Here is a 26,650-nt window from a genome sequence, read left to right as displayed (position 1 = left end):
TGACCAGCGTAACAGATTCGTAGTTCCGAATCCACACTTTTAACAATAGTGTGACGTCATAGCAATGGTTTAATCTAAGGGATCCTATAGTATCACCTAAAGGATCCTTTAGGATTTGAGGAAAACCCTGCAAGTATAAGAAACCTTAAGGATGTTGCAGGTTTTTTCTTATAGAATTTCTGAGAAAGAATCAGTTTTGGGTACAATTTATCTGAGCAAAAGGAGCAAGACTGTAATTTTCAAAACAAAGACTCTTTGGTGTCATTGCTTTGTAGGTTCCTAAGGTACTAGGTAAGAACGTATAGTATGCGTAGGACCCATAGCCTTAGTAAATATAATAGTCACGCCCTGCTGGGGAAAGTTCATCGAGAGCGTATAGATTAGATTGAGGGGACCCTAGCCGTCGCTCGTAGGTTGCTTCTGGGTAGGCATCGGCGTAGGCGTAGGCGTATTCCTGGTCGTTGAATACAGGCTCGCGTGCGGGGCTGACGTAATCATACCGGTGCCCTGCCGGGTGGTACATTGGATCGTTATCGAAGTACTCGGGAGCCAGCGTGGCTGGTCTTCGCCTGGCTGGTTCCCTCTCCTCATAGGGGTAACTAGGCGGATCGTCATACTTGGGGCCCGCCATCTGTCTGGAACCAGCCAAACACGCAAAGCCGAAGATGCAAAAGATGATCAGCAGCACGGCAACGCCTGCGACTACGGCCACAATGATGATTACATTGGAGGATGTAGGCGTAGCCGTAGTCACTGGCGAAGTTGTGGGGCCGGTGTCGCCAGGTCCAGCCGACAAAATGTCGGCGGTACTGTCGACCGCGAGGAGCTGTTGTCTGATGTTAGTTAGATATCCAGCTATGGCGTAGCTCAGCAAGTTTTGATCCAAATAGTTGTCTGCAGTAACAAAGCAGGTAATGAGCAAAGTTTACTTACAGCTGGACTCATATAGATATCTATCTAACACGTAGATATTTCATAGAGGTACTTTATAGAGTTAGTTTCATAGAGTTTATAAAACCCATGAAGTTGGCATATAAACACCATAAAACCTACCCAAATAAGGTTGCAAGCCTAACTTGCAAAATGAGGTGTGCCGTACTGCTGTACATTTCACTGATGTTATTACTTCTTAGCTCATTTTTTTCATGTAATTTGTGGTGCAACGGGCCAACATCAAAGCTGTTTTTGTGTCATTTTGTCCTAAACCGCCAACTTTACTGATCGTACCTGATTGACGCCTAAACCTCCGTTGTTCGGATCCTTCTTGATGAGTGCTTCGCCTTTTTCTCTGTCCGACGCTCAGTGCAACACAGAGCGGCGATTGCACGTCCAAGGCGACCACGCCCACTCTATATATAGAGCTGGTCTCTGGAGTGGGGTACCCTGACGCCACCAACACGTTGCTCTCTTCGATGAAGTCAGGCAGTTCAGTGCTGGAAAAGGTTTCAAATGTCATTGTAATTTTTCTCGCATCCTCAAAAAATAGGTTTTACCGTTGCCTTAATATAGAGTTATGCTTTCAATGGTTTCTGCCGTTGCTTTTTTTTTAGAATTTTACTCATTTCTTATTAATTTTTAAATAGTCATAGTGGCTTTTGTTTCCTTGTTTGATTGGTCTACATTGAATTGTGTCGTCGTCCAACCGTCCTCACTCTTTGTAATGTCAATGTCGCCGTAACTATTTTAATATTGTTGGTATATGTCACCAAGGCAATGTTGTCCCTATTTCTGAAACTCAATCGTAAATTTTTTCATGTCTTTGTTATTGTTTTTTAAGATGCCATGCAAAATCGTTTCATTTTTGTCTGTATTGTCTACATTATGTCATCAGTTCATTAACTGTCCAACATCACTAGTCACTGTCGTCGGAAATGTTTTCTTAGTTTTGTCACCGATGTCGTCGTGTTCACCTGTTTGTTGCAGGATCCGTGACATCAGGACAGCACTGCCGATAGTTGTCACTCGACGCACAGTATGCATTCAGTGCGTCTGCTACACTTCCCAGTAACGCAGACCTCACGGTACTGAACTGAAATGTGTAAGAATCACCCAATTAATTGTCAAATGACGTTAGAATTGGCAGGATTCCGTCTTCGCAAGAAATGGAAACTTCAATTTTGCACAATTTTGCACAAATTGATGTAATTTATAAGTATGCTCATTTTTTGCGTCGGTGCTAGCTTCAAGTGTACATTGGTTCACTCGCCGCCTCCTCAATTGCACTCAAAACAGCCATAAATCATGAAGACAGTCTCATCCTAAAAACTATTAACCACTGAAAAATACTGTAAGACCATGTTTTTTTTATTAATTCAATTTACAAATTATATCATGGACAATAAAGCTGCTGCCAGGAAGATTTTTTTGTGTTATTTTTACTTACAAGTGCAATATCGTGTCGTACGCGGAACACCACGCTGTACAGTACTTGGGCTGTGCGAACTGCAGAAGTGTAGAAATAAAGTCAACTATTGGTCACTTATATAGTTCTGTTTAAAGGAAAATTGGTATAAAAATAAAGCAACATCCTGGTTTATTCCTCAACACTTTTGAGCCCTTTTCACACTTTAGCCTCTCAACTCAAGTGCTCACGGTGCGAACCCAGTGCCACCCCGTGTTGAGTTTTTTATTTTTTAACCCGGTGTTCAACCCCGCATCGTTTCACACTTGTTTCATGCAAATCAAGCTTTATCATCCTCAGTTACTACTGTTTTGAACCCTGGCAAGAATTTCAACCTGGGTTGAAAATCTCAACTCTGGTCTTGAGCAGGGTCGAGTCCAACCCGGGGCGAAATCCATCTCAGGGTTGACACAGGGTTGAAACTCTTCACGAAACGATGCATGTTTTTAACCTTGTGTCAACCCTGAGATTCTCCTAGTGTGAAAGGGCTATAAACTGATATCACGGTATGATTTTGCTTGACATGACATTCTTATGTGAAGTTATTATGTGACAGGGTAGAGGGATAGTAGGCCTGTACTCTGAGTTGAACTTATTCCAGCGAGATTCAGCGAGAATAAAATGATTTCGACAAACACGAGTAAATCATCGCATTTGTCAAGAGAAGTTTGTTCTTGTACTGGCTCAACTAAAGTAGAGTATTCTGATAAAATATATATAAATATAACTTAAGTATCTGATTTGTAGGAAAGTGATTTAAAAAACGTTATTGTAACTGAATTACTTACGTCAACCTCCCATCATCCTCCCATCATCCGGTTTTGCGTACTATTGAAAACAGGAATATAGCCGGAGTTTGGTACCTAGGTGGTTCACATGAAAAATGTGTCTGTAAAGTCGCAAGATTCTCACTCTTAATTACTCAACTTACACTGGCAGGTTGTTCCCTGGTATCCACTGGCACACGTGCAGTTACAAACAGCAGAATTCAGGGAGCCGCCATTAGCACACTGTAGGGTACACGGCTCAGGCGTTGACGATGCAGCTGTGGCAAAAATAATTGTTTTATTAACTAAGGGAATAAATGTGTGCTCCGGAGGTTTTTATCACTCGTTTAATACCGCTTAGAGTCTGGGTGCTGATAATTACCCGAGCCGGAGGCGAGGGTAATTATCAGCACCCAGACTCTAAGCGGTATTAAACAGAGTGATAAATACCGACCGAGCACATATTTATTCCCATTCATAAATACCTTATCCGTAAAAAAATATCAAATAATTCGTTCAAAAAATCCCGATTTTGTTCAACAAGTTCACTTCATGCTTTTTGAAACATCCCTCTAGCAAAATAATGGAGTGTTCAGCTGGCGAGTAAGATGTAAACAACCCTTTTATGGAGATTGACGCGCGCGTAACATGTTCTGCGCGATGTCACGCAGAACGCACCTGGGGCGTTGCGTTTTGAATTTAGAACTACTAGTGCAGTGCCCGTCTAAAATGTGCATGTTCGGGAAACGCAAATTGCTTTGCCGCTGGTATAGGTTGCATACTTGCAGAGTTTTGGAGAAATGCTCGTGCAAACAATGCACGCGATTCAATGGTGTTGTTTTCACAGGTTGAACGCACACTTACGTCGAAGTTTGTGCCAAGTTTGAAGTTCGACCACCTACAATGGTTGCTCAGTCGACTGCAAAAATAATGTGCCCGTGTACATACCAAAACATGGTATGCAGTGCTATTCACCTATACTGGACAATGTATCGCCCTACAATGCACGTGCGCGTGCCCGTCCTTTTTGCATTGTTTGCGTCATATTGAGCACGCGCGCTTTAGCTTAAACATGACGTAACAATTGAAAAGAACGGCAACGCGTGGTGTTATGTTCTAAGCTGCCACGTTTGCGTCCGAATATACTGCTTTTTTTGCAGCTTTTTCGAGAACCGCTCGTCCAAACCACTACAAACTTGGCACTGCACATTCTGTGGCCCCGAGCAATACACCCGCCGATTTTCAACTTCATACGGTGCCCGGTTCTGGAGATAATCGACGGACAGACAGACAGACAGAGATTCTTGGAATTATAATGAGATAAAATTCTGACTCGCTTGTAGTGTTGCGCATGCCTACGTGAGGATTGTGAACGTTCAACCAATGAAACGGTAAGAGGCACTGGATTTTTAGGAGTCCACATTTTATTGTGACACTGGAAAAGTGTTTAAGACCAGCTAGCCATGTCTTTATCATCCGTTTAAGACCGGCCACGTGACGGGCTTTCGACCAATAGGAATAGCTAAACTGTCTGAGGTATTTATGAATATTAAATAAAAGGTACGTACAGGTTTATCGGGGATTAAACACTTAATTTAATGTGGCGTTAGCTTTGGATGGACAGAAGTTGCTTATGTTTTGCCGACTACAATTTTAGGGGAAATTTGTGAAAAACATGCAACAATTTGTATGCTAAATTTTATCAGGAAAAAAAAGTTTACAATGCCCATTGGTGTGTGAAAAATCATATTAAAAATAGAGGATTCAATGTCAACGAATAACAATCAATTAGTCAGTTAGTTAGTCAGTCAAGGGAATATAGGCTGGTCTTTGTACAAGAATTGTTAACTTGGAATACCTGTTGGGGCAGGCCCATCCGTGTTGGCGCCCCCTTGTGTCCCTCCACCCCCGTTGTTCGACCCCGATGGGGTTGTGGACTCAGTCGGGTCTTCTGACGAAAGAGTAAAAGATTAACTTGCTTTGCCTTAAAAATTCATGCTATGAAAATCATTTCAAAAACTTAGATTGATTTTAATGAAAATGAATGCGTTATAGCTTGCAGGCTGTGCCACAATGGTTGTGTTTAGTACATGTAGTAATAGGACTTATATTCAAAATTAGTCCCGAATCCTCCAAATGTACATAAATTTAAATTTAATGTGATTTAATTTTTTTCACACACTGTGGGGTGTTAGCTTTGTCATGGTTCATTGAATCACTTGGGATTGACTTGTGGGGATTTGTAGGGAACTTATGAAGAACTCTACCACAACACTTTGATGAAGTCCTGAAAGTACTCTCTGTGAGCTTACTCACAATTTTAACAACTTTCGTGGCTTGAAAGACTTTCTCTTTGATTTACGAATTTTATCAATCGTTTTTCATTGCATATTATTATTTGTAGATATTTTAACAACATATTTCTCACCACAAGCGTCATCTGCCGGAGGGGCTGTAAAAAAACATAAACAAAGAGAGATAAAAGTCAGTTGAAAAATTATGTCAACAACCCACTTACTGTTACTTAAAACAAAGTACGCCTGTTTATGTCATAAAAATTAGCTATGTCTGATTGCATCATCAAACCAGTTTCAAACCAGTTTCAAACTCAATGATGTTGTTTGATATGCAATTTTTGTAAATGTGGATATGTGTATCTTAAAGACCAAGACCATTATTTTGTTGCCGCAATTTGGCTTTTTCCCATTCAAATCAACGTAACCAAAGTGAGGCTGGAAGGAAAAATAGTCTGGTTCCTTTTTGCACAAAAAAAACATTGTCATTCAGTACTATTATCGGATATAGGGAACATGACTGAAATGGTGGCAGCATGATAAGGGTCTATACTGGCTTGAAGTAGGTGGGGTTTTTTAAACCTCGGCTTCATCACGAGTTGGGCTTGGAAACATTTTTGCGATTCCTTGAGTTTTGAGGACTCTGGCTCAATATGGGCCAGGAACTTCAAACCCTATGAAGTCAAAGTGTCATCCATTTTGGTTTGAAGTGCCAAAGGTCAAGCCGAAGCTGGTGATAAACCAGAATTTCAAAAATCTCTGATACTCTTGTATAAGATTGCACTATCAGGACTTACAGCATACAGAGCAGGCTACTGGACACTGGTCGTTAAACGCTGGACAATTCACGCTCGGGAACATGGCGACTGTTGTACAATCGCTGATTGTATCGCGGCATTCGACTGCATTCAAAGAATAATAAATGCACGATCCGTATCACATTATAAAGAACACATACAAGTAATATGCTCATTCCACACTTTTAAAAGGAATAAACAACATTTGCAAACATCAGAAAACAAAACTACCAATTTGTGTACGAAATACCTTACTAGGATGTGGTAAATCTGGTGTGAAGTAATTTTCAAGAAAAGTGGTATTTTGTATAAATTTCCAATGGTGGTCGGCCGACCACCGTTGGAAAAAGCTATGCTCCAAATTCACCATTTTTTCCAGTCCAAATTTTGTTTGCTAGTGGTTACATGTTCATGAACGGGTGCACGCCAGCTGGACTGGTTTCCTTACCTTACAATTTTGCGTCATCTATAACTTGATTCATTTCATCTTTAGTGTAGTCAGGGAACCAGACTACTTACACGTTTTTATTTTTCTTGGTTTTTCCCAGCATTTTCGAACACAAAACTTCAAACTTGTCAGGGTAACATTATTTGATGTATTATACTAACCCCTCAAATCGATCATTTCTGAAACTTACTGCAAAAGCCAATGATGTACATTCCCTTTAATAACACCATGCAATCATTGTGTAATATTCTCAAATTTTTCGTGAAATCGCCGGATACAAGTCATGGAGGTTTTCCCACTGATTCTCACATTAAACATGATTTTACCAAATTGAATGCGCTTCCCAGGCTTAAATTCCAACGTGTAAAGTATAGGTTTTGATCAACTCCTAATCCTGTAAAATCAAATTAGAACACAGTTACTTTGATCGAGTTCATGGTGATTTTTTTGTTTGGGGGGGGGGACAATTGGGGGAGGGGGTGGGCAAAGAAATATTTTTGGTCCTTTCCCTCTAGTATCCCAACCAAAATTCCATTAAACATACGTCGGAACTTGAGATTCCCATTTCGGTCATCACTAATTTTTCCCTTCAGTGACCTATCGGCCCTCAGAGAGTGATAATATGTCCTAAAAAGTCAAATTTAGCTGGGAAAATATTAAAGTATTTACTGAGAAAACACTCACTGGTAGACATTTTCAGACCAGTCTCATACGGTTTGTGCACAGGGTGAAAAGTGATGGCGAAATATATGGGGAATCTTTCCCATACCTCATTATGTTTAATAGAATCTGGGTTGGGATTAACAGAGGGGAAACGGACCATTTTTGTGATATAGATACAGAGGGTCCCGTCTTTCTGCAAGTTACAAAACAGTTTGAACTCCAGCTCTATAAAGTCGAATTCCTGATGAGCATTGGAGCTGGAGGTTCTCCAGCTATACACGTACTAGACCCACTAACTGGGGCACTAGAAGTAGAACTCCTTTTTTGACATTTAGGATGTCAAATCCCAAATGTCAGAAGAGGAGTTCTATAGTGCCCCAGGTAGTGGGTCTATACACGTACAAGTTTTAAGTACAAATCTAATCCTAAAGGACCCCATAATAATTTCTATAGAAGACATTCAACTTTTACCGCCAAGCTCGAAGAAAATAGCAACAAGACCATCTTAAAGGGATAATACAACATTTGCAAACATCAAAAAATAAAACTACCAAATCATTTTGAAATACCTTGCTGGACTGTTAGTGAATGACAGTGTAAAGCATCCTGTAAAATCATGGCACCTGGTATACTGTCATTTTCAAGAAAAGTGGTATTTTTGTATCAATTTCCAACGCTGATCGGCCGGTCAGCGTTGGAAACAACTGGCTTTTTTTCAAATACTGGCCCCAATTGACCATCGCACTTGTTTGCAATCGATTACAAACCTATGAACGGGTACGAGCCAGCTAGACTGGTTCCCTGACCTTACAATTCCCCAATGTATGTATACTGCTCTGTTCCTCTTATATGGAGTCAGGGAACCAGACTACAGGAAAATGATCGTTTTTCTTGGTTTTTATAGCATTTTCGAACCCAAAACCTCAAAAAAGTCAGTGTAACTATATTTGCTATATATTTCAAACCCCCCAATTCCATCCATTTCTGAAAATTACAGCAAAAGCAAATGATGTATATTCCCTTTAAGTTATTTTACACTTACTCGAGCAGTCGGCACCAGACCATCCAGACAGACACTCGCATCGACACTCAGCTTGGTTGAGCGTGCCACAGTTGACGCACTGTGCTCTGCATGCTATACCACAGAAACAAGTATTGTGACCAAGTTTAATACAATATGTACATTATAAAGTTAAAGAACGATAAAAACCTAATATTGGAACCGAAAAGCGACAAACTCAGTCCCTTAAAATATGGGTCCTGCAACGACCATAGCAGGAAATATTTTAATACCTGACATTGGAAAGAAAGATATCCTAACAAAAGAACACACAAAATGGCACCATTTCTTACAATTAGCACAGAAAAGTAATAATGTAATATAGGCCTAAGTCGAAAAAAAGACATTGATAAGGCAAAAAAAAATAATAAGTCGGTCTCTGGTCAGCGTGCGCGTCGACTTTAATCATGCGCGTCGATCTTTTTTTTCTCCAAAATGTTCCGTGGTAGCTCCAACAGCGCCCTCTATTTCTGCACCTCCTTAATTTTTTTTACCAAAGAGCACCAAGGAATCGGAAATTGCACCAAGGCAAATGATCGAAAGCACCAAGGCAAATTATGGAGGACACCAATGTACATGAGGACACCAAAAAAGCAAAATAGTACCCACTTTGTCTGTACAATCCAAGCTTGAAGAAGAAAAAAAAGCCAAAAAAAAAAAAAAAAGCCGCGTGGCCGCGTCAATTCCGGAACTTTGGTCTGACCAGAGACGGAATATTTTTTTTTTTGGCCTAAGAACGGGGTTGATTGAACCTGCGACCTGAATATTATCTTGTGTAAGTCATCATTGGGCATGGAGGTATAGCTACCCATGCACTTATATTACTTTTTTTCGGAGCCCCAAATTGTACCCCAGAAAATGATCAGATGGTATAAGATCCTTTGGTAGGGCTGTGGGTGGAAGTGAATTGTGCACCATACCGCCTAATTATATCACGAACGAATTGTGCCGCCCACTTGACTCCTTGCCTTTACAATGTGCCGACCATTAGGAAAAATGGCATGAAATAGAGCCTGGCTAACCTATTCTGGTATGCCTACTTACCGCAACCACCTTCGTCAGCGCAAACAGATACTGAGGCTGTCAACAAAATACATGGAAATGGAAAATGAAAATTTCCGCATGGATGGCGAGTAATTACATATTGAGGCATATTAGGAAAGCCATATTTCATGCAACAGAGGTCTTAATTTTAAATTCGCCGTCCTGTCACGCCAATGACTACGAAGTTTCTCACGAAATTGAGAGAAACAGAACAACATGAATGATGAATACCTTTTTCAAAGTTTCTTCAAATAAGCAAGTGAAGTTGAAATCTATTTTGATTGTGTACCGTTGGGTACTCACCACAGTTGTTATTGATGCAATAGCCGAGACCGGAATCACACTTGGTACAACTTGGGCCTGAAATATAGGGTTTTACCCCTTGATAATTCCCTCTGCAAAGAAAAGGCAAAAGAAAACCTCAAAACGGTCAGAATTCAGATTAAACGTTTAACGTGGCTCATACTCAAAGTATATTTATCGGAGTGATAAATTATCTATAGCAAATCTTTAGATTTAAGATTTCGCTGGAAAAGGCTCATGTGGTTAACAGCTCCCTTCCGTCTGACCAATGTAAATTATTTGCATATTTCTGGGGGAAATCAAACATGTCCATAAGTTTCCAAAAATAACAGGCATTTGGCGTCTGTTGGGGTATACAATCCTGGATCTGACACTAATCGTCTTCTTCCCTCTTGTTGACAATGCTCACTTATTTCTGGGCCTAAGGAGCAGACAACCATATCTTGGCATTTTCTTCGATTTCTAGACGTAGAAATGGACATTTACTGAGCAAAACGTCGACAAGCTGTGTTCGCGACGCCAGTTAACCCTAAAGGGGCCGGGGGGCGGAATCCGCCCCCCCCCCCTCAACATTTTCCGTGATAGCCTCTTAAAAAAAAATTTTCGCGACCCGAGCTTTTATGTCTTTTTAGCCTCGAGCTTTGCGCATCTTTTGATACCAAAAACATAAAAAACGGACCACGGGTTGCCGAGTAGCAAAAACTTTTCCGGCGCTACGCGCCGTGAAAACTGAATTTTCGCATATACGTCGTGTACACAGAGCAGAATTGCCATTCGTACATATGAATAATTAATTAGCCATAATTCCCAAACCCTTTGACCTATAGTCATGAAATTTCTTGGGTATGTTTAGGAAGAGTTGCTCTATGCATGTGCCGAGTTTCAATTTTTTTCGTAACTCGATGGCTGAGATCTTAGGGGGGGGGGCGGAATCCGCCCCCCCCCCCCCCCGGCTGAGAGATGGTCAAAATAACCCGGCCCCTTTAGGGTTAAGTTTCTGGCATCATTTTAATACGGATAGGGCGCTATGACGTCATACTCACGCGGGAGCGTAGTGGCACGTGATCATCCAAGCTGCCACACCGCTAAACACGTAGGTAGGAGTGTCGCTGTCAGTTACTCCATCAGGGCAGTGGTGGACGCCGCACCCCACAACATTGGATTGAGCCCAAACAGCCTGTATCGGAGAAATAAAATATCCGATCAGTCATAATAATTTTTGAGCGATTGGCATTGCAACGACAACAGCAGAAATGTGTATTTGTGCTTTTTGGGTGTGGCACCTTGAAAAAAAATAGTTTATCAAATTCAATTGATAATTTTCTAGCATTACATTAGTAATGAGCTTTCAGCCCGCGACAAGTAATCAATCAATTTCATTTTTTGGTAAGAGCGGGACGCTAAATTCGTTCCGAAAAGTGCGCGCAATTTCTGAACTGGAGCGCGCCATTTAAAACCACTTTTTAAAACTGTATAAAGGCCTGCAAAAATAAACAAGCAACTTTATTTTTTTCCAGGACATTATATTCCTTCAACTTAAATTCGTTCGGAAAAGAAAATCGAAATTTGGAAAAGGAAGAAGGCACGTATTTACCAACTTTAATTATAAAAGGATCGCAGTAACTTTACTTAAATCTAAACGATTGGAAATGCGTATCTTTTTTTGTTAATTACAGTAACATGTAAACCTGCTGGGTCCATGATAACTTGAGGTTTGCGTCTATTTGTACCCCCAATGGGCTTGAAGTGGGTGCGGACATCCGGGAGCTTTACTTTGCGTTCTTGCATGTAAATTGGCCGTATCACGTGTGCACAAAGTTCATAGACGATATACGTCACTTTGTTCAAGTTCGTGGTGCACCCGACGATTTACCAAAGTCAATGATTCTTCAGTGCAGCTGGAGTGTTCAATTATATGACTCATCGCAATCGGTGAAAACTAGTGTGGAAATTAATAGATGTTTTCATTGGCTATCCCGCCGCCCCCACACCTTCTACTTCGATGTACGTGTAGGCCTACTCGGTCGACCCTGGAGAAGTTTACAGAAACGTGCATTAGCCTATGTGTGAAGTGACTATCGCCTCAATATAGGTGGTTCCATAAGATGAACCTATAGGGTTACAGTACATCCCTGATCTTAACAGGACTTCTTTCTCAGAGTAGAAAAACTGAGAACATCACCACAAACTTCTCTCGAGTTGAAAGCATATCCCCTCCAACATGCATATAACAACAAATCGTATTCATTGTTAAGTATTAAAAATAATATTAAGACGCAGCGACGGAAAATCTCAAATTATAAGAGGTTCAGCATCTTGTGAATAGTACAACAACATAATAACACACACCTCGCTGTATTTTGTTATGATAAATTTAGAATAATTCCAAAGCTGTACCTATAGGAAGTTGCCGATATAACCTTACTCCTATTATACCTTACTCTATTTTGGTGAGAAAAAAAAACACGTCATATGAGCAGAAACGAAGAATAGTAACTTTGGTGAACATCCTTTTGACATGTTTGATTGGTTCTTAAGGAAATGAAAAGAAATGCAGCATGCTTTGTCTACAAAGTTTAACCACCGAGCGAGGTATACTCCACCCATTGCGCAGTGGCTTGTGTAAAATACTCATTATTAGCTTCAAAGAGCTTCTTCTGTGCAGCATTGAGTTCATTGTACCACAAATCCTCTACCACGATCTGGGATTGTACACAGGCCTTGCATATCTCTGACGTCAGGCCTGGCGCATGCCTTGCAATTTTTTCCGCTGTGTTACGCCTGAATTAAGTTGATGCAGTAGTTTATATACCGGTGGGGGAAGTTATACGGAAACAAATGCCTTTTGCAGTAATGTCGGCCGGTTCAACGGTCTATGAGTAAAGTCAGGTTCGAAACTTAAATCCAACTTGGCGTCAATCGGTGGGGGACCGGGGGGAGGGGGGCAATTTAAGTGGGGGATATCATTGCCCCCCCCCCCATTTTTTCGTCCCCGAATAAAAATTGTAGTCTATATGTGATTCTATAGCTCAGAATAGCTGATTCCATGACTCCAAACTTGAAAATGATGTTTAAATGATAAGCTTTCGCAAAAAAAAAAAAATAATCAAGCTGCTGCAAACTGCTCACTGACTGGATTGACCTGAAATATAAAAATCTAAAAGTAGGCCTGATTTATTTCGTCTCTAGCAAATACTTCTTCAGAGGCAAAATGAGGAAGAAGAAGAAGAAGTCTTGAGTTTCTAACTTTCTGATAAAAAAAATGGTTAAATTGGTCAGAAATTGTCTCAGATCGCACCACAGAGCGTCTATATAGAATAAAAAAAATAAAAATAATAATTTCGGAGCCCTTAAGCGGGCCCCAAATTCGTCAACTGTCCTCCACCCACTTTTTTCGTCTCCAAATAGAAATTGAAGCATATGATACTTAAGCTCAGAATAGCTGATTCAATGACTCCAAACTCCAGAATTATGTTTAAATGATAAAGTTTTGCTTTAAAAAAATGGTAAAGTGGTCTATCATACGTTAGAAATTACCTAATATAAACTGCACAACAGAGCGTCTAGAGGCCAAACATTTTCTGGGCCTTTAAAGCGGGCCCCACTGTGCCCCGAACCCCACGCCGTTAAGGCTTCGCGCTTCGCGCTCGTACCTTAGTTTTGATCAAAGTATGCCCCCACACTTTTGAAAAGCGATTGACGCCCTTGATTATTATTATCGAAGAAGTTAAGTTGATGCAGTAGTTTCGTATGGACATTTACGAGAACAAAAACCTGCCTTTTGCAGTAATGCGGGCCAGTTCAACACGTTTGAAACTTACTAAGCATGGCTCGCATAGTCGGTAAAAAGGAGGAACAATTGGTTAAATTTAAAAATTCATGGTCGACCGAATCCCGGATCGGAAAGGGGGATTAATTTATTAAGGGAAGTTGTCGGGGAAATTGGCATCTTTCCTCTAAATCGTCACAACCTTTGGGGAAATACTGATGTTTGATGGTGACACTGAACTGCAGCAACTATTCCACAGAACTTTCCTTGTATTGTAACCCTGATGCAGTGATGCTACACAAAATCAACCTGATTTTGGGTTCCAACATCAGATAACAGAAGAGTGAAGAAAGACGCAATGTAGCTACAATGCAGCCAGTCTAGCAATTGTACACACACGATTCGACGAAACCAAACGGGAGCAGCCTCGTCCCCAGTGCTTACTTTATTTCCAACGTTGTTTAGCAGGTAGTGGTGGGCGCGTACTGCTCGACACCCTGGAAACGAGGTTGAAACGGGAGCTTTGACCGATTTTTTTGTTAAAAAACGAGTCAGAAAATTGGGGCAGAATGGGTTTTTTTGGACAGATTTCTGGCAGAATTCTGCAAAAATGGATATTGACCAAAAAACATAGCAAATTTGAAAAAAATGGTACATTTTATGATTAAAAAAGCTTAAATATTTTCAGACAAACCCTTGCATAATGCGACAGGTTGGCTGGTCTAGGTGCCGAGGTTCACTGAGAACTGGACTTCGTCGTGACGCAATTTCATAACATCTTTATGTGACTGAATTGTTTGTAATGCGATTTGAAACTAAATTAAGGAAATACTGCAACATCTGCATGTGATTTTAAGTGTATATAATGTATTTTGAGTATAATTCTGGGGAATTTGGCCAAATTTTTGATGAATCTGACAGATTTTTGAATTGCATTTAGCAGAATTTGGCCATGATCTTACGGTCACCCTGATGTGACCTAGCATGCAGTGCAGTAGTTTGTTCTTGTACAAACATGTGCGCGCGTATTCAACTCAAAATTAACTTGTCGAAGACGGTGTAATCCATAAACAGAGAAGTACAAAATGCACGTTTGTTCGGTGTTACACTGCAGACACCGGAGTCGAAAAAGAGACAAAGGTGTCTCGTTTTACAAGCTGCCTTCCGTTCTGAAGCACCAGGGGTCGCAAACCGAAGAACTCAGCCGTCGGCGCAGGGCGAGGTGGTTGGCCAACATCGGCAGGGAGGATTTGCTCGCAAAAGAGGCGACACAGACGTCAACTTTGGTTCACTTACGAGTATGTGGTGACCACTTCATCAGTGGTGAGTTCAGTCGTTTGGGTCAGGGAAATATTTTGGATACAAATACAATTTAGTAAAATAGACCTTTTGCACGGCAGCCATTTTGGAAGTGCTTTGCACATGTTGCTGTTGTCATGTTCGTCTATGGTTCGCCACAGCACAGGGACACGCATGAGTGGATCTTTTGTGAATTTATAGTCGCTGAATTAAAATAACAATAACACCCAAGAGTGCAGTGTGGCTGTGGTTTGCAAAGGGTCTATATATACCTCTACAAAGAAACCTCTCTGGAAAGAAAGGGTTTTTTTTTCCACGCAAAATTTAAAAAGACCTTGAGTGCAGTGCAGGCGATTGTTCCGGTAGGGCAGGCATGACCAAAAGGCTTTCGGTTATTCATTGCTACTAAACAAAAGTGGAAAACCTCTACCTAAAATCGGCAGGTGCCATGCAGTGCAAGAGGTCTGTTGGCAAATAGTCGCATATTAATGCTGGCCTTAAAATACTGGAATGGGTTTCTTGAATAGTGAATACTTTCTTTTTAAGCGTATTTACATAAGTATGTCATTGACATATGTATGTCATCATTTCGTGTGCTATTTTTTTGTATTGTGTCCAGCGTTTGTCCTGGGAGTTTTGGAATTTTTTTACTCTATTCTGTTTAATAATGTTCAAAAGGAAAGATTTTCATATACGAAGTTCACTCAACACCCTGTGTACAAACCCTATGAGATTGGACTGAAATTTTTTTAAGTGTTTTCTAAGAAAATGCTTGTATTTTCTCACTGCTCAAATTGACTTTGATGACATGAAATTGCTATCTGGGGGCTTGTTAGTCAATACAGAGGAAAATTAGTGAACTTCGTATATGGAAATCTTTCCGTTCAAAATAATTTTTGAATTAATTTTAAAAATTGGCAGTCTCCTGGCGACAGGCAGAGCATACTGTCTGAAACGTTGAGTACCCTCCGTTTCTTTTCAGAACCACACATACTCACAAAAGAGATTTACCACATGGTGCTACTGCAATCTTATTACCCTTTCAGTATGCAAACCTTCAAAGCTCGTCTAAATTATTAGAGTTAAATTTTTGGCAAGATTACCATATGCGAAGTTCACTAATTTTCCTCTGTATTGACTAACAAGCCCCCAGATAGCAATTTCATGTCATCAAAGTCAATTTGAGCAGTGAGAAAATACAAGCATTTTTCTTAGAAAACACTTAGAATTTTTCAGTTCAATCTCATAGGGTTTGTACACAGGGTGTTGAGTGAACTTCGTATATGGAAATCTTTCCAAATTTCTTTTTGAACATTGTGTTCATTGTTTAATTTTCCAATTTGTATTGTGTTTGAAATGGAGAGTCCTTACTCTATTATCTGTCCGTTTCATGTTTATTTCAGGAAAGCCGTCGACTTTGTACAGTCCCGCCAGCCCAGACTGGGCACCCACTCTGAATATGGGACACAGTAACCCTGTCGCAGGAGGGCAAACCAACCTGGTCCCCTTCATGTTTCAGTCGCAGGGACCGAGCTTTGTAGCGATTCCATCGGTGCCAACAACAACAGAGAAAGGTATTAAGTTTTCTCATACTATTTTTGAAAGGTGTGGAAGGCCCTGAAATATAGACCTTGTCAAACTTTTTTTCATTTGTTATTTAAGGTTGTGGTAAGTTAGTACGGCAGATGGGTGGTGGGATTGTGCCTTTGATGATACAAGAATGGAAGTTGGCACCAGTCAGGGTATGTCATTAGAAAGATATTTGGCTAAAGGGCCCGCAAATTATCTTTCGAAAAAAATATCTATAGGTAGAATAACAAGCAATGGCAGCCATTTTGACAATTTAGAAAATTGCTTGTTATTCTATCTATATTTTTCAGAGGACAAATCTGCAATGGCCCTATAGCCAAATATTTTTTCAAATGACATATGTACTCTGACTGTCTGCTAAATTTCATGTTTGTATCATCAAAGGCACAATATCCCTAAATATTTCCCTTATCTGTCCCACTAAGTGACGCAACCTTTCACTGGAAAAAAACTAACCTGTATATTCCTACATATCTGAAATATGAGTGGATTTTAAACGATGTTGACATCACTGTACAGTACAGGACGAACAAAATGAGAAAGATGCTCGGTTAGCCGTGTCCTCGGCAATCGACAGGCGTGATGTCATACGTCACTGGTGATGTGGTCTATACTACACGGTTCTTGTTGATGTCATTTTTTAACTGAATATTCACCAAATCATGTATTTTTTTCGTTGGATGGTCACCTTTAAAAAAAATGACACATTTTCTGTGACTAGGAGCCCATCTGTTTCGGTTGTAAGCAGAGGAGGTTTATTTTGAAACGATATGCAGTGAAAAAAAATAGTTTCGTGAATCATTGCTACTGCTAGTTGATTTTCACAATAACTAGATGCCTTTACTGCATGACATCTGTAATTTAACATAAACTTTATTTCCATCTTTGCTTGTTGTGTCTAGGACGACAGTTTGCAGTCCCGATGTTAAATCACCAGAACGTCTCCACCTTACAGCACCCAATCAGCGTGGATCACAACTACCATGTCATGGAGCAAACTCAGCTCCCCTCCGGCATGTTTGTAGTATCCAGACCAGAAATGCAGAGTGCTGGAACAGTGGCACCAATAGTACCCATCAGTATGGAAGGAGGTAAGATAGCCTGAAACATATTCTTTTAAACCTTAATCCTTCCAGATCTATCAAAATCCACCAGATTTTGGAGGATTTTGCTTGATTGAGGAAGGTTGGGCATAGGTAATTTTACTTTACGTTTGGCGTGATTGAACGTTGAAGTATTTGTGTCTCTTGTTTCTTGCATGGTGTAGGACTTAAGGGAGGTTCCTTGCAAAAATGCCGAGGGAGTTAGTTAAGATGCCAATGATTTTTGTAACAGAAGTCAGTGAAAAAAAAAGTAACCTGAAAAAAAAATTGGGCATTCTGTGAGCTCCTTGCTCCAACAAAATGCAATGTGATTCAACAACAGGAGGATTTAAAGTCTGCTGGATACTCTACAGATTAGGTTTGAATGTCCAGAAGATGGCTTTTGAAACTTTGGCTTTACTTTGAACAGCTACATTGTGAGTGACTTTGGCTATCTGTGAGTGGCTTTGGCTAAGTGTCAGTGGCTGTGGCTAACTGTTACTGGCTTTAGCTATCTGTTAGTGGCTGTGGCTAACTGTGAGTGGCTTTGGCTATCTGTGAGGTTTTGTGACTATCTGTGAGTTCTTGTGACTATGTGTGAGTGCCTGTGGCTAACTGTGTGGCTTTGGCTATCTGTGAGGTTTTGTGACTATCTGTGAGTTCTTGTGACTATGTGTGAGTGCCTGTGGCTAACTGTGTGGCTTTGGCTATCTGTGAGTGGCTGTGGCTAACTATGAGTAGCTTTTGCTGTCTGTGAGTGGATTTGAGTATCTGTGAGTGGCTTTGGCTATATGTGAGTTTTTTGTGACTATCTGTGAGTTTTTGTGACTATCTGTGAGTTTTTGTGACTATCTGCGAGTGCCTGTGGCTAAATGTGTGTGGCTTTGGCTATCTGTGAGTGGCTATGGCTAACTGTGAGTAGCTTTTGCTGTCTGTGAGTGGGTTTGAGTATCTGTGAGTGGCTTTGGCTATATGTGAGTTTTTTGTGACTATCTGTGAGTTTTTGTGACTATCTGTGAGTGGCTATGGCTAACTGTGAGTAGCTTTGCTATCTGTGAGTGGATTTGGGTATCTGTGAGTGGCGTGGCTATCTGTGAGTGGCTTACCATGGTGTGAACATATGATGTAACAAGCTTTGGCTAATTTGAGGTGTTAAAATTGTAATGGCTTTTCGTCAAATTGCTTTGGTAAAATGGGGAGCCAACTGTGTGGCTTACTGTAAGTAACTCAGTGGCTCAGTCTGATTTGCTGTGGCATTCAAGGTTTTTGTCACTTTATTTGAGGGGCTAACGTGAGCTGCATGTTGTTTCACCGGAAGTGGCTTATTGCTTTCTGAGGCAATCTTACTTTTAGCAGCTAGCTGAGTGGCAAGTTATTGCTTTGTGTCTTAAACTATAGGGAGACTGTGCTGCCCAATGGGAAAAAAATCAGTATGGATCCTCTAATGTGTTGTCCTTCACAGCTTTGAGAATCTCTAGTTGATTTTGTTCATTTTTGTTCTTGCTGATTTGTTATGTTAATTTTGTTTATTTTGTTACCGTTTTTCTGTCAGCTGTGGCAAACAGAAGTTCCGTAAACGAGGGTGCTCCAACAAACGCCACTGCTACTCAGACTGGCTTAACTAAGCTACAAATAAAGCAGAACGATGACGAGATGCTGTACCTCAGACATGAGCTCTATAAACTGCGAGAGGAGAAAGCTAGCAGCGTACTTGATGAGTTAGCTTTCCAAAATGATGAATACAAGGTTAAGTTCTACACGGGCCTGCCCAGCTTACGCTTACTCATGACTTTCTTGGAGTTCATCTCGCCCCACATTACGTCTTCAAACAGGAACTCCCTGACCAAGTTCCAGGAATTTGTGATGGTGCTGATGCGACTTCGTCGCAACCTGCCGCTGCAGGATCTGGGATACAGATTCAACGTCGCGTCCTCCACAGCCAGCCGTTTGTTTGAAAGGTGGATAGACACAATGGCTGTGAGGCTACAACATCTCATCATGTTCCCGGAACATACTGTTATGGATAGTCGCATCAGTAGGGAGTTTGCGACAGTGTTGGGCGACTACAGGGAACCCATCTTCGTGCACTGCATTGAACTGTTTCTTGATTGGCCTAGGAGTTGGGTCAAGAAGTCAAATCGTAAGACCCCAGAGTCAGTGAAGTTTCTAATCGGCTTGAGTCCCTGTGGCCTGATAGGTTTTGTTTCGAAGGTGTGGATGGGGAAAGACACTCCTCGTTATCAGTCGCAACTAATAGAAAAGAGCGGAATTGTTGAACTTTTGCACCACAACGACGTTGTGTTGTCAGTCCCGGAGTTCGACTTCTCCGAGTCTGGACTGTATGTTGCCAGAGTTATACAACCAGATGTTGCTGACGAAGAGAAGCAACTGTCTGTCCTCGAGTTCAGCAAAGAAGGCACCAAGAGGATCGCGGGATTTGTCAGAGTTCAAACGGAGAGTGTGGTTCGAGCGTTGAGACAGAAATACACGTTTTTGGATGGAAAGGTCAACGCTGAACTTGTGAAGCCCAGAAACGGCCAGCCGGAATCACTCATGGATAAAGTTGTGCGAGTGTGCTGCAGTTTGACAAATACATGCGCCCCTAGCTCACCTCAGTGTTCAACGTTACGGACAAAACTGAAAGGGAATTATGAGTTATTGGGGGACAAGAAGAACAAAAGTCAAGACTGGCAATATAAAGATACAACATAGACGGTTGTTCTTATAATGCGCCTATCAAATGTTTTATTGACTCCAACTCGCACATGTGACTTGTCCCTGTTAACTCAGGCATGCGCACCCAAACCAACGAATCCGCATTCCAGAGTCAGAGTTCACACAACACCTGCCTACATGTACTGTACTTATAAAGATGTAAATTCAATAGTGTTCAATGGCTGGGTTTTACGCAAATCCACCTGCATGCCTGAGTACCGGGTAAATCCATGTCACTTTACTTCCACCAAAATTGAGCAACATGTTCCCAGACTGGTATACACACATGTCATTGAAGTAATTTATTTCCTGCATTGATATGGGTTTCGCAAACGGGAAGTTATTTCTGGAGTACAAAGAAACCAACTCCACCCTTTAGGCAAATCCGCACGATGTATTGATATATGTTGCATTGTACCATGTCTTCCTGAAAGGCTCTTTCAATTGCAGGAAAGGGGCTTTGTAACATAGCTAAAGAAAAAAAGTTAATACACAACATTTGCTTTTGCTGTAACTTTCAGAAATCGATGGACTAACAAAATGATGGATTTGTTGGTTAGTATTTTAAAAACAGCACTGGTCTCATCCTGGTCTCATCCTTCGTAATCTTCTACTCAAAATACAGGTATTCTTTCACATCGCCCATCCCAGTCATCAATATTCCCTTGACCTAGCCAAGCAATCGTTATTCCCTGGTTTATGCTTTTCTTGTTATGCTTTTCTTGTTATGCTAAATTGTTAATTATTTAATTTGTCAATTTGTCTCTTACTTCTACATTAATTTCTAGTTCCTTGCTTCATTGACATTTAGACTGTTTCTTTTGATTCGTCTTTCATGTTCATGATGTTCTAGGTTCCCTCCATGTCTTTTGGTTGTTGTTGATTTATGATTAATGAATAAAAGACATGAATTAATAAAATAGGAAATATTGTTACACTGGCCTGTGTAATGTTTTGCGTTCACAGAGGCTGGAAAAACCAAGATATGAAATGTTCTTGTACTCTGATTCCCTGACCCTACTTCAGAGGAAGCAGAGTAATTTATAGACATCAAGGAATTGTCAGGTCAGGGAACCAGACTAGCTGGCTTGCACTCATTCGCAGATGTATAACCGATTGCAAACAAAATGTGGACTAACTAATTTTGGTAAACTGGGGGCAGTATTTGAAAAAGTATCATTGGAAATGATACAAAATTCCACTTTTCTTTAAAATGACAGCACACCAGGTGTCACGATATCACAGGATGCTTGAGACTATTATTCACTTACAGTCAAGTAAGGTATACATTTCATAATAATTTGGTAGTTTTGTTTTGCAAATGTTGTATATTACTTTTGTAAGTTAGTTTTTATCGATTTTGGCCGATTTTTTGTAGAGACATAACAAGCTTTCATTTGTGACTGATGTAATGATTCAAATAAATTTTTAATATTTGCATTTTCATAAGTTGATAAATACAGTCAACAATAAATTTAAAAAAACCTTAATTCCGAGTGAATGACCACCACTAAATTTCTTTGTCACATTTCATTTGAACATATTTTCGCTTAATTTGCGACTGAATAACTTGTCATTGCTTCTGATTCACTTGTGATTTTACTTGTGATTTCACTTTGATTTCACTTGTGATTTCACTTGTGATTTCACTTGTGATTACTTGTGAGTAGCTTGTGATTGATTTGAACTGATAACTTGTGATTGACATGTGATACCTTGTGATTGACTTATGATTACTTGCACCGACTTGCGAACCCTCCACTACAACTGGGATTCGTTGATGAAACAAACTAATCAATCAATTGATCAAGGAACTAGGTTGGCCACTACTTGAACTTAGAAGAATGACATCCAAATTAACAATGTTTTATCAAATCACCCATGGACTTGACATCAACCACGACTTGACCCTACAGACAAGAACACATCGCAGATCACATCAGTATACCTACCATCGTCTGCATGCAAAAACCAAGATGTACAGTGCCAGCTTCTTCCCATCAACCATACCTCACTGGAATGCTCTACCTGAATTGACCATCAACATGACCAAACTAGTCTTCAAGACCGCCGTTGCTGACCCCATTCTTCAAGGGGGCTACCGAATTTAGATTTTCTGGCTCAGCTCCGCGACACACCAGTGGGATGCGGATCGACTGTTTTGCTAGAGAATCCAGATGTAGATCAATCGGTTGTCAATCATTTCAATCAATCTGTCAAACAATTCAAAAGTGACCCATGACCCCGAGTGAACTTTGACGTCCCTCACCTCCCCCTACCTGGTACCCCTTACCTGCGTATAATGTCCGCACTGCTCACCCGACGCACAGCTCAGGTCATCATACCCAAAGAACTGCACCTCATCGTACCACGCCTGCAAGATGGCGTTCACGTCCGGTTGTTCGACGCTACTGGTCACGGCCAGGTTCTCGCCGTAGTTGTCCCCGTATTGCTGGGTCTGCGTCAGGGTCTTGGAAGGATGGTCGCGGGAGTGGCGAAAGTCGCATTTCTGGGACCATTCCTGGGCCGTGGCTGCCAGCAAGGCATCGTAAACCTGCAAAAAAAAAACCGGACATGATACAATTTGAAATTATTCACAGACATGCAGACACACTGAGCGAAGTTTAGGACACCCCGCCCTCTGTAACCTTATAAGGCATTTATGAACATTTGCAATTACACATGTATAACCGGAAAACATACATGTATTCAATAACTTAGTTGTTACTCACCTTTCTTAATGATGAAAACCCCGTCCTCTTAAAACAAAATTGATTTTTTTTTCTCCTAACGACTTTTCCATTTGCATGCTCTGTGTTAACGAAAACAATCTACTTTATTCCGATTTTGGGCGCCTGCAACCCTCTGAAAAAAAACTTGCATTTTGCGCGGAAATGAACCTGACAGCCAATTCATATAGTTCGATTGTTGTGTAGAAATATTCAAAAACTAAATGTAGGTAGATTTTTTTGTTCAATGTCTCATCGAAGTTGAGTAGCTTTACATGTATTCATATTTCAATGAATATAGCAATTGAAGGAAAAAACAAATTCTCTTTTCGAGGTGAAACTCGAAAATAGCACGGGGATTACATCTTTAAGATTTTGAGCAATTTCGTTATACTTCAAACGAAAAGAAAATGCGCAAAAAAGTTCCTATGTGTGCGAAATCCATCGTGAATTTTCCTGACATAATCACGATGCTGTTTTTTTTTTATGCAGGGCAGTTTTACAACAGATTTCTTGTGCAAATTTTGGCTTCAAATTTAGAAAATTCATATCTACCTTTCTCGCGAAATGTCAAAATAATTTTCTAACGCTGGCAGAGAGTGCAGACGTTTGTGGTGCCTCTTTTCGCTGGAATACGCTCATTCACAGAGCGCTAAGTGAATTATAAATGACGATAATTACAAACTCCATTTAAAACTTTTGTGAATCTCCGAAGCATAGTTGATTATAGGCCTATGCACACTAAACCATGGGCGTTGCCAGGATTTTTCCGGGGGGGGGGAACAAATTTCTCCCCGAAATTCCTTAACTTTTTCATTGTATTCTCAATTGATCATGTTTCCGAGCGTGAGCAAGGGAGCATTTGCCCTACCCCCCCCCCCCCCCCCCTCAAATTAGCAGCAATATGGCTTCGCACCTCTTTCAAGTCAAAGGTGTTCACCTTGGAGAGTTGTGAGCATTTTTCCTGATTTTTTTGAAGTGAGGGGCGGCATTTGTCATTGGGATATACGGCAATATATTTATTAAGTCTGAATCCCGTATGGGTGAGTAAAAAAGACGAAACCCAGATTTCGGGACCAATCCATAAGCTTTCTTGTAGTACAAGAATCATTCAAATCACCGTGTGTGCTTTTCAAGTTACGGACTTTTAAACACAACCGCCGTTTAAAGTTCTGTCCACGGATCACAAAAGGTAACTGTTATTTCAGCAAAACGAAAATAAATCACATAGGGATGTGTGTGAATTGTTTTCGTTTTGCTAAAAGAACGCACACCTTTTGTGTGATCCGTGGACAGAACTTTAAAAAAGGTGGTTGTGTTTCCGTAACTTGAAAAGTACACAATTGATTTGAATGATTCTTGTACTAAAACAAATCTTATGAATGGGCTTTCATATCCTAGATTTTGAAAGTGCTACATGCAGAACTTCACTAAAACAATGGTCTCGAAATTTGGGTTGACTCGTTCTTTACATGTACGTTTAATCGGGTTCCGAATCTATGGCAATGCTCCTCAGTTTGCCGTCTGTAAAATCATCTGAGCTTAGACCTGGCTGGATTAGTGATTTCAATACCTTATTCTTGAGTACTGGCGTCTGGGGTTGGTAAGGCCTCAGGCGAGTGTACTTTTAGAGATACAAGGTCGTTCCGTTTCGGCCTTGAGGGCTTTCATGACCGCGCAATTCTTATGGACAATCATGTAGATTTGAAGTTCCGAAAACTGCACTCTTTGTCCTATAGCAGTTAGCAGAGATACATAGATGGTGCCACGTGACTGCGTTGTTTTCATTACCATTTTCCGATTTTTTCCCCCAAACTTTTTGTTAACTGTCTTCAACCAAAATGTTGGGTCGTTTTTGAGATGCGATTTTCATAGAAAATATCGACGTTTTTGTTATCATTTTGGTATTTCTTTCAGACTTTGCAGGGCCAACACACCACTAGCTTACCATGTGTTCCATGTTGGAGGCTGCGGGTGAAACTCCCCCTCTCAGTTCGTTGTGCCTCGCGACGTACGCCTGATGCTGCTCCGGTGTCAGATCGGTGACAGCCCGGCGCGCTCGTCCCCCGGCTGTCGCTCCAAAACTCCCCGTACCACTTTCATCTCCGTGCGCTACTAGCGGACTCACCACAAGCAGCAGTACGAGTAAGTTACACACCATTTTCAAGTTTGGTAACATTACTCCTAATCCTCTGACACATGCACAAACTTTTGACAAAACTGCTTTAAAAGCCTGGTTTTTAACAGCACAATTCTCTGGAAACAGTTTCTCTCATTGCGGGGATTCTTAAAACCGTGTGATTGGGCTCCGTTTGCTTATAAACGGCTCAGTGGTTTTACAAACAACAAATTTTGCCGTGTCCTGGTGCGACTATGCGAACTATAATGACCGTGGGAGGCATTGTTTGAGGTTTTCTTCAATAAATGTGGGGAGAAAAGTGAGCGGGGAAATTTCTGTATTGATCTATCGTCTGTGGGGCGCCTGTCGCGGGTGAGTAAATTCGGCACAATCAAATCACCTCGGAATCGCATTATGCCCATGCATCCAGGTCATCAAGGCTTAACAAAAAATTCACAGTGTGCATCGATCAAATATTAAGTTGAGTAGGCCTAATCATAGAGCAAGGAACAGCAAACGTGAGAAAAACTCCGTTTCCTTGTAAAAAAAAAAACACCCAGTTTATTATAAATTGGGTACAACAGCCAAATGTGTCCTGTGCAGGCTAGGCGCGGATCCCCCGCCCTCGCTCTGACACACAAACAAAAAATTAAAGCAATACGTGCGTCAATACCAATGTGCTGCATTACCTACGTCCGCCTGTCCGCAACAATCGGACATTTTTTTTAAAAATGTGAAGGGCCTAAATCCACCCACCCCCCTGCAAAAAATTCTGGATCCGCCCCTTTATGCTGTCACCACAAATTGAGCATACAGTCGGAAATTGCCGTTTTGCAGAATAGTGGGCAAAGCCAAAATATTAAAAAGAGGGTCGATTTTTTGTGTCCTTTTTTACTTAATTACCAACTTTGTGTTCTATCAGACATCTTTAAAAAGCTACTTTCATTCCGTTTTAGAGATGACTGTTCATTCATTGTATACAACAGTGGGAGTTTTAAAGTTGGTGTACAGGCCTACGTGCTTTTTGGGTGTGGCATCTTGAAATATACATTTTTCAAATTGAATTGATAATTTTCTAGCATTACATTAGTTGTGAGCTTTCAAATGAGACATCGCACGAAAAAAATCTGCCAACGTTCATGACAAGCCATCAATTAATTAATTTCAACTTTTGAATTGAGAGCGGGACGCTCCTAATTTGTTTTGAGTAGGGCCTATAGTGTGCGCAATTTCTGAACTGGAGCGCGCCATTTAAAACCACTTTTCAAACTGTATACAGGCCTGCAAAAACAAACAAGCAAAATGTATTTGTAGGACATTATATTCCATTAAATTTCGTTCGGAAAAGAAAATCTAAATTTTGAAAAAGCACATAGGCCTACTATTTACCAACTTTAAATGCCACTTTCTCAAAATTACTTAATAGTTAGCAGTAATATGAAATATGTTTCCGTTACTGAACTCAGTATACCCCCTAAGGTAATACGCCATCAGAAAGCGCTTGTTCTGCAGCACCAATCCATTGTTGCTTTATTAGCAGAATAAGTCAAGTGCACGGGGTATATTGTTA

At 40.7% G+C, this 26,650-nt stretch overlaps 2 protein-coding genes across 4 annotated transcripts; one reads left to right on the top strand and one right to left on the bottom strand.

Annotated features, from left to right (window-relative positions):
- LOC119737752 lies at window positions 1–25,370 on the bottom strand. 2 transcript variants are annotated; one of them, XM_038212316.1, is made up of 14 exons: window positions 24,910–25,370; window positions 22,526–22,786; window positions 10,821–10,954; window positions 9,778–9,869; window positions 9,475–9,510; window positions 8,413–8,505; window positions 6,260–6,364; window positions 5,597–5,620; window positions 5,027–5,119; window positions 3,333–3,446; window positions 2,384–2,442; window positions 1,911–2,029; window positions 1,228–1,433; window positions 1–894 (listed from the first exon to the last, which is right to left on the bottom strand). In XM_038212316.1, exons 1-14 carry the CDS (start codon window positions 25,138–25,140, stop codon window positions 326–328), a joined length of 2,136 nt encoding a protein of 711 aa, XP_038068244.1. In that variant the 5' UTR covers window positions 25,141–25,370; the 3' UTR covers window positions 1–325. The 2 variants fall into 2 exon arrangements, with proteins under 2 accessions (XP_038068244.1, XP_038068245.1); XM_038212317.1 differs by having other exon boundaries at window positions 5,027–5,116.
- LOC119737753 lies at window positions 14,499–21,013 on the top strand. Of its 2 annotated transcripts, none has more exons than XM_038212318.1 (4): window positions 14,499–14,869; window positions 16,249–16,419; window positions 17,338–17,526; window positions 19,070–21,013. In XM_038212318.1, the coding sequence occupies exons 1-4, from the start codon at window positions 14,632–14,634 to the stop codon at window positions 20,227–20,229; spliced, it is 1,758 nt and encodes a 585-aa protein (XP_038068246.1). In that variant the 5' UTR covers window positions 14,499–14,631; the 3' UTR covers window positions 20,230–21,013. The 2 variants fall into 2 exon arrangements, with proteins under 2 accessions (XP_038068246.1, XP_038068247.1); XM_038212319.1 differs by lacking the exon at window positions 14,499–14,869 and adding an exon at window positions 15,167–15,307.
- Window positions 25,371–26,650: the final 1,280 nt, after the last annotated feature.

Source organism: Patiria miniata, unplaced genomic scaffold (assembly GCF_015706575.1).
Source record: "Patiria miniata isolate m_02_andy unplaced genomic scaffold, ASM1570657v1 HiC_scaffold_3, whole genome shotgun sequence".
In the NCBI taxonomy this organism is placed as follows: domain Eukaryota; kingdom Metazoa; phylum Echinodermata; class Asteroidea; order Valvatida; family Asterinidae; genus Patiria; species Patiria miniata.
The sequence above is the reverse complement of the archived record's forward strand: the minus strand, read 5'-3'. Positions and strand labels throughout refer to the sequence as shown.

Excerpts from the sequence above, each read along its gene's own strand:
- LOC119737753 (XM_038212318.1), top strand. The coding sequence starts at position 14,632 with ATGCACGTTTGTTCGGTGTTACACTGCAGACACCGGAGTCGAAAAAGA. Across the intron at positions 14,870-16,248 it reads TGGTGACCACTTCATCAGTG|GAAAGCCGTCGACTTTGTAC; the intron begins GTGAGTTCAGTC and ends TGTTTATTTCAG. Across the intron at positions 17,527-19,069 it reads ACCCATCAGTATGGAAGGAG|CTGTGGCAAACAGAAGTTCC; the intron begins GTAAGATAGCCT and ends TTTTTCTGTCAG.
- LOC119737752 (XM_038212316.1), bottom strand. The coding sequence starts at position 25,140 with ATGTTACCAAACTTGAAAATGGTGTGTAACTTACTCGTACTGCTGCTT. Across the intron at positions 22,787-24,909 it reads CCTCCAACATGGAACACATG|GTTTACGATGCCTTGCTGGC; the intron begins GTAAGCTAGTGG and ends TTTTTTTTGCAG. Across the intron at positions 8,506-9,474 it reads CGCTGACGAAGGTGGTTGCG|CATGCAGAGCACAGTGCGTC; the intron begins GTAAGTAGGCAT and ends TCTGTGGTATAG.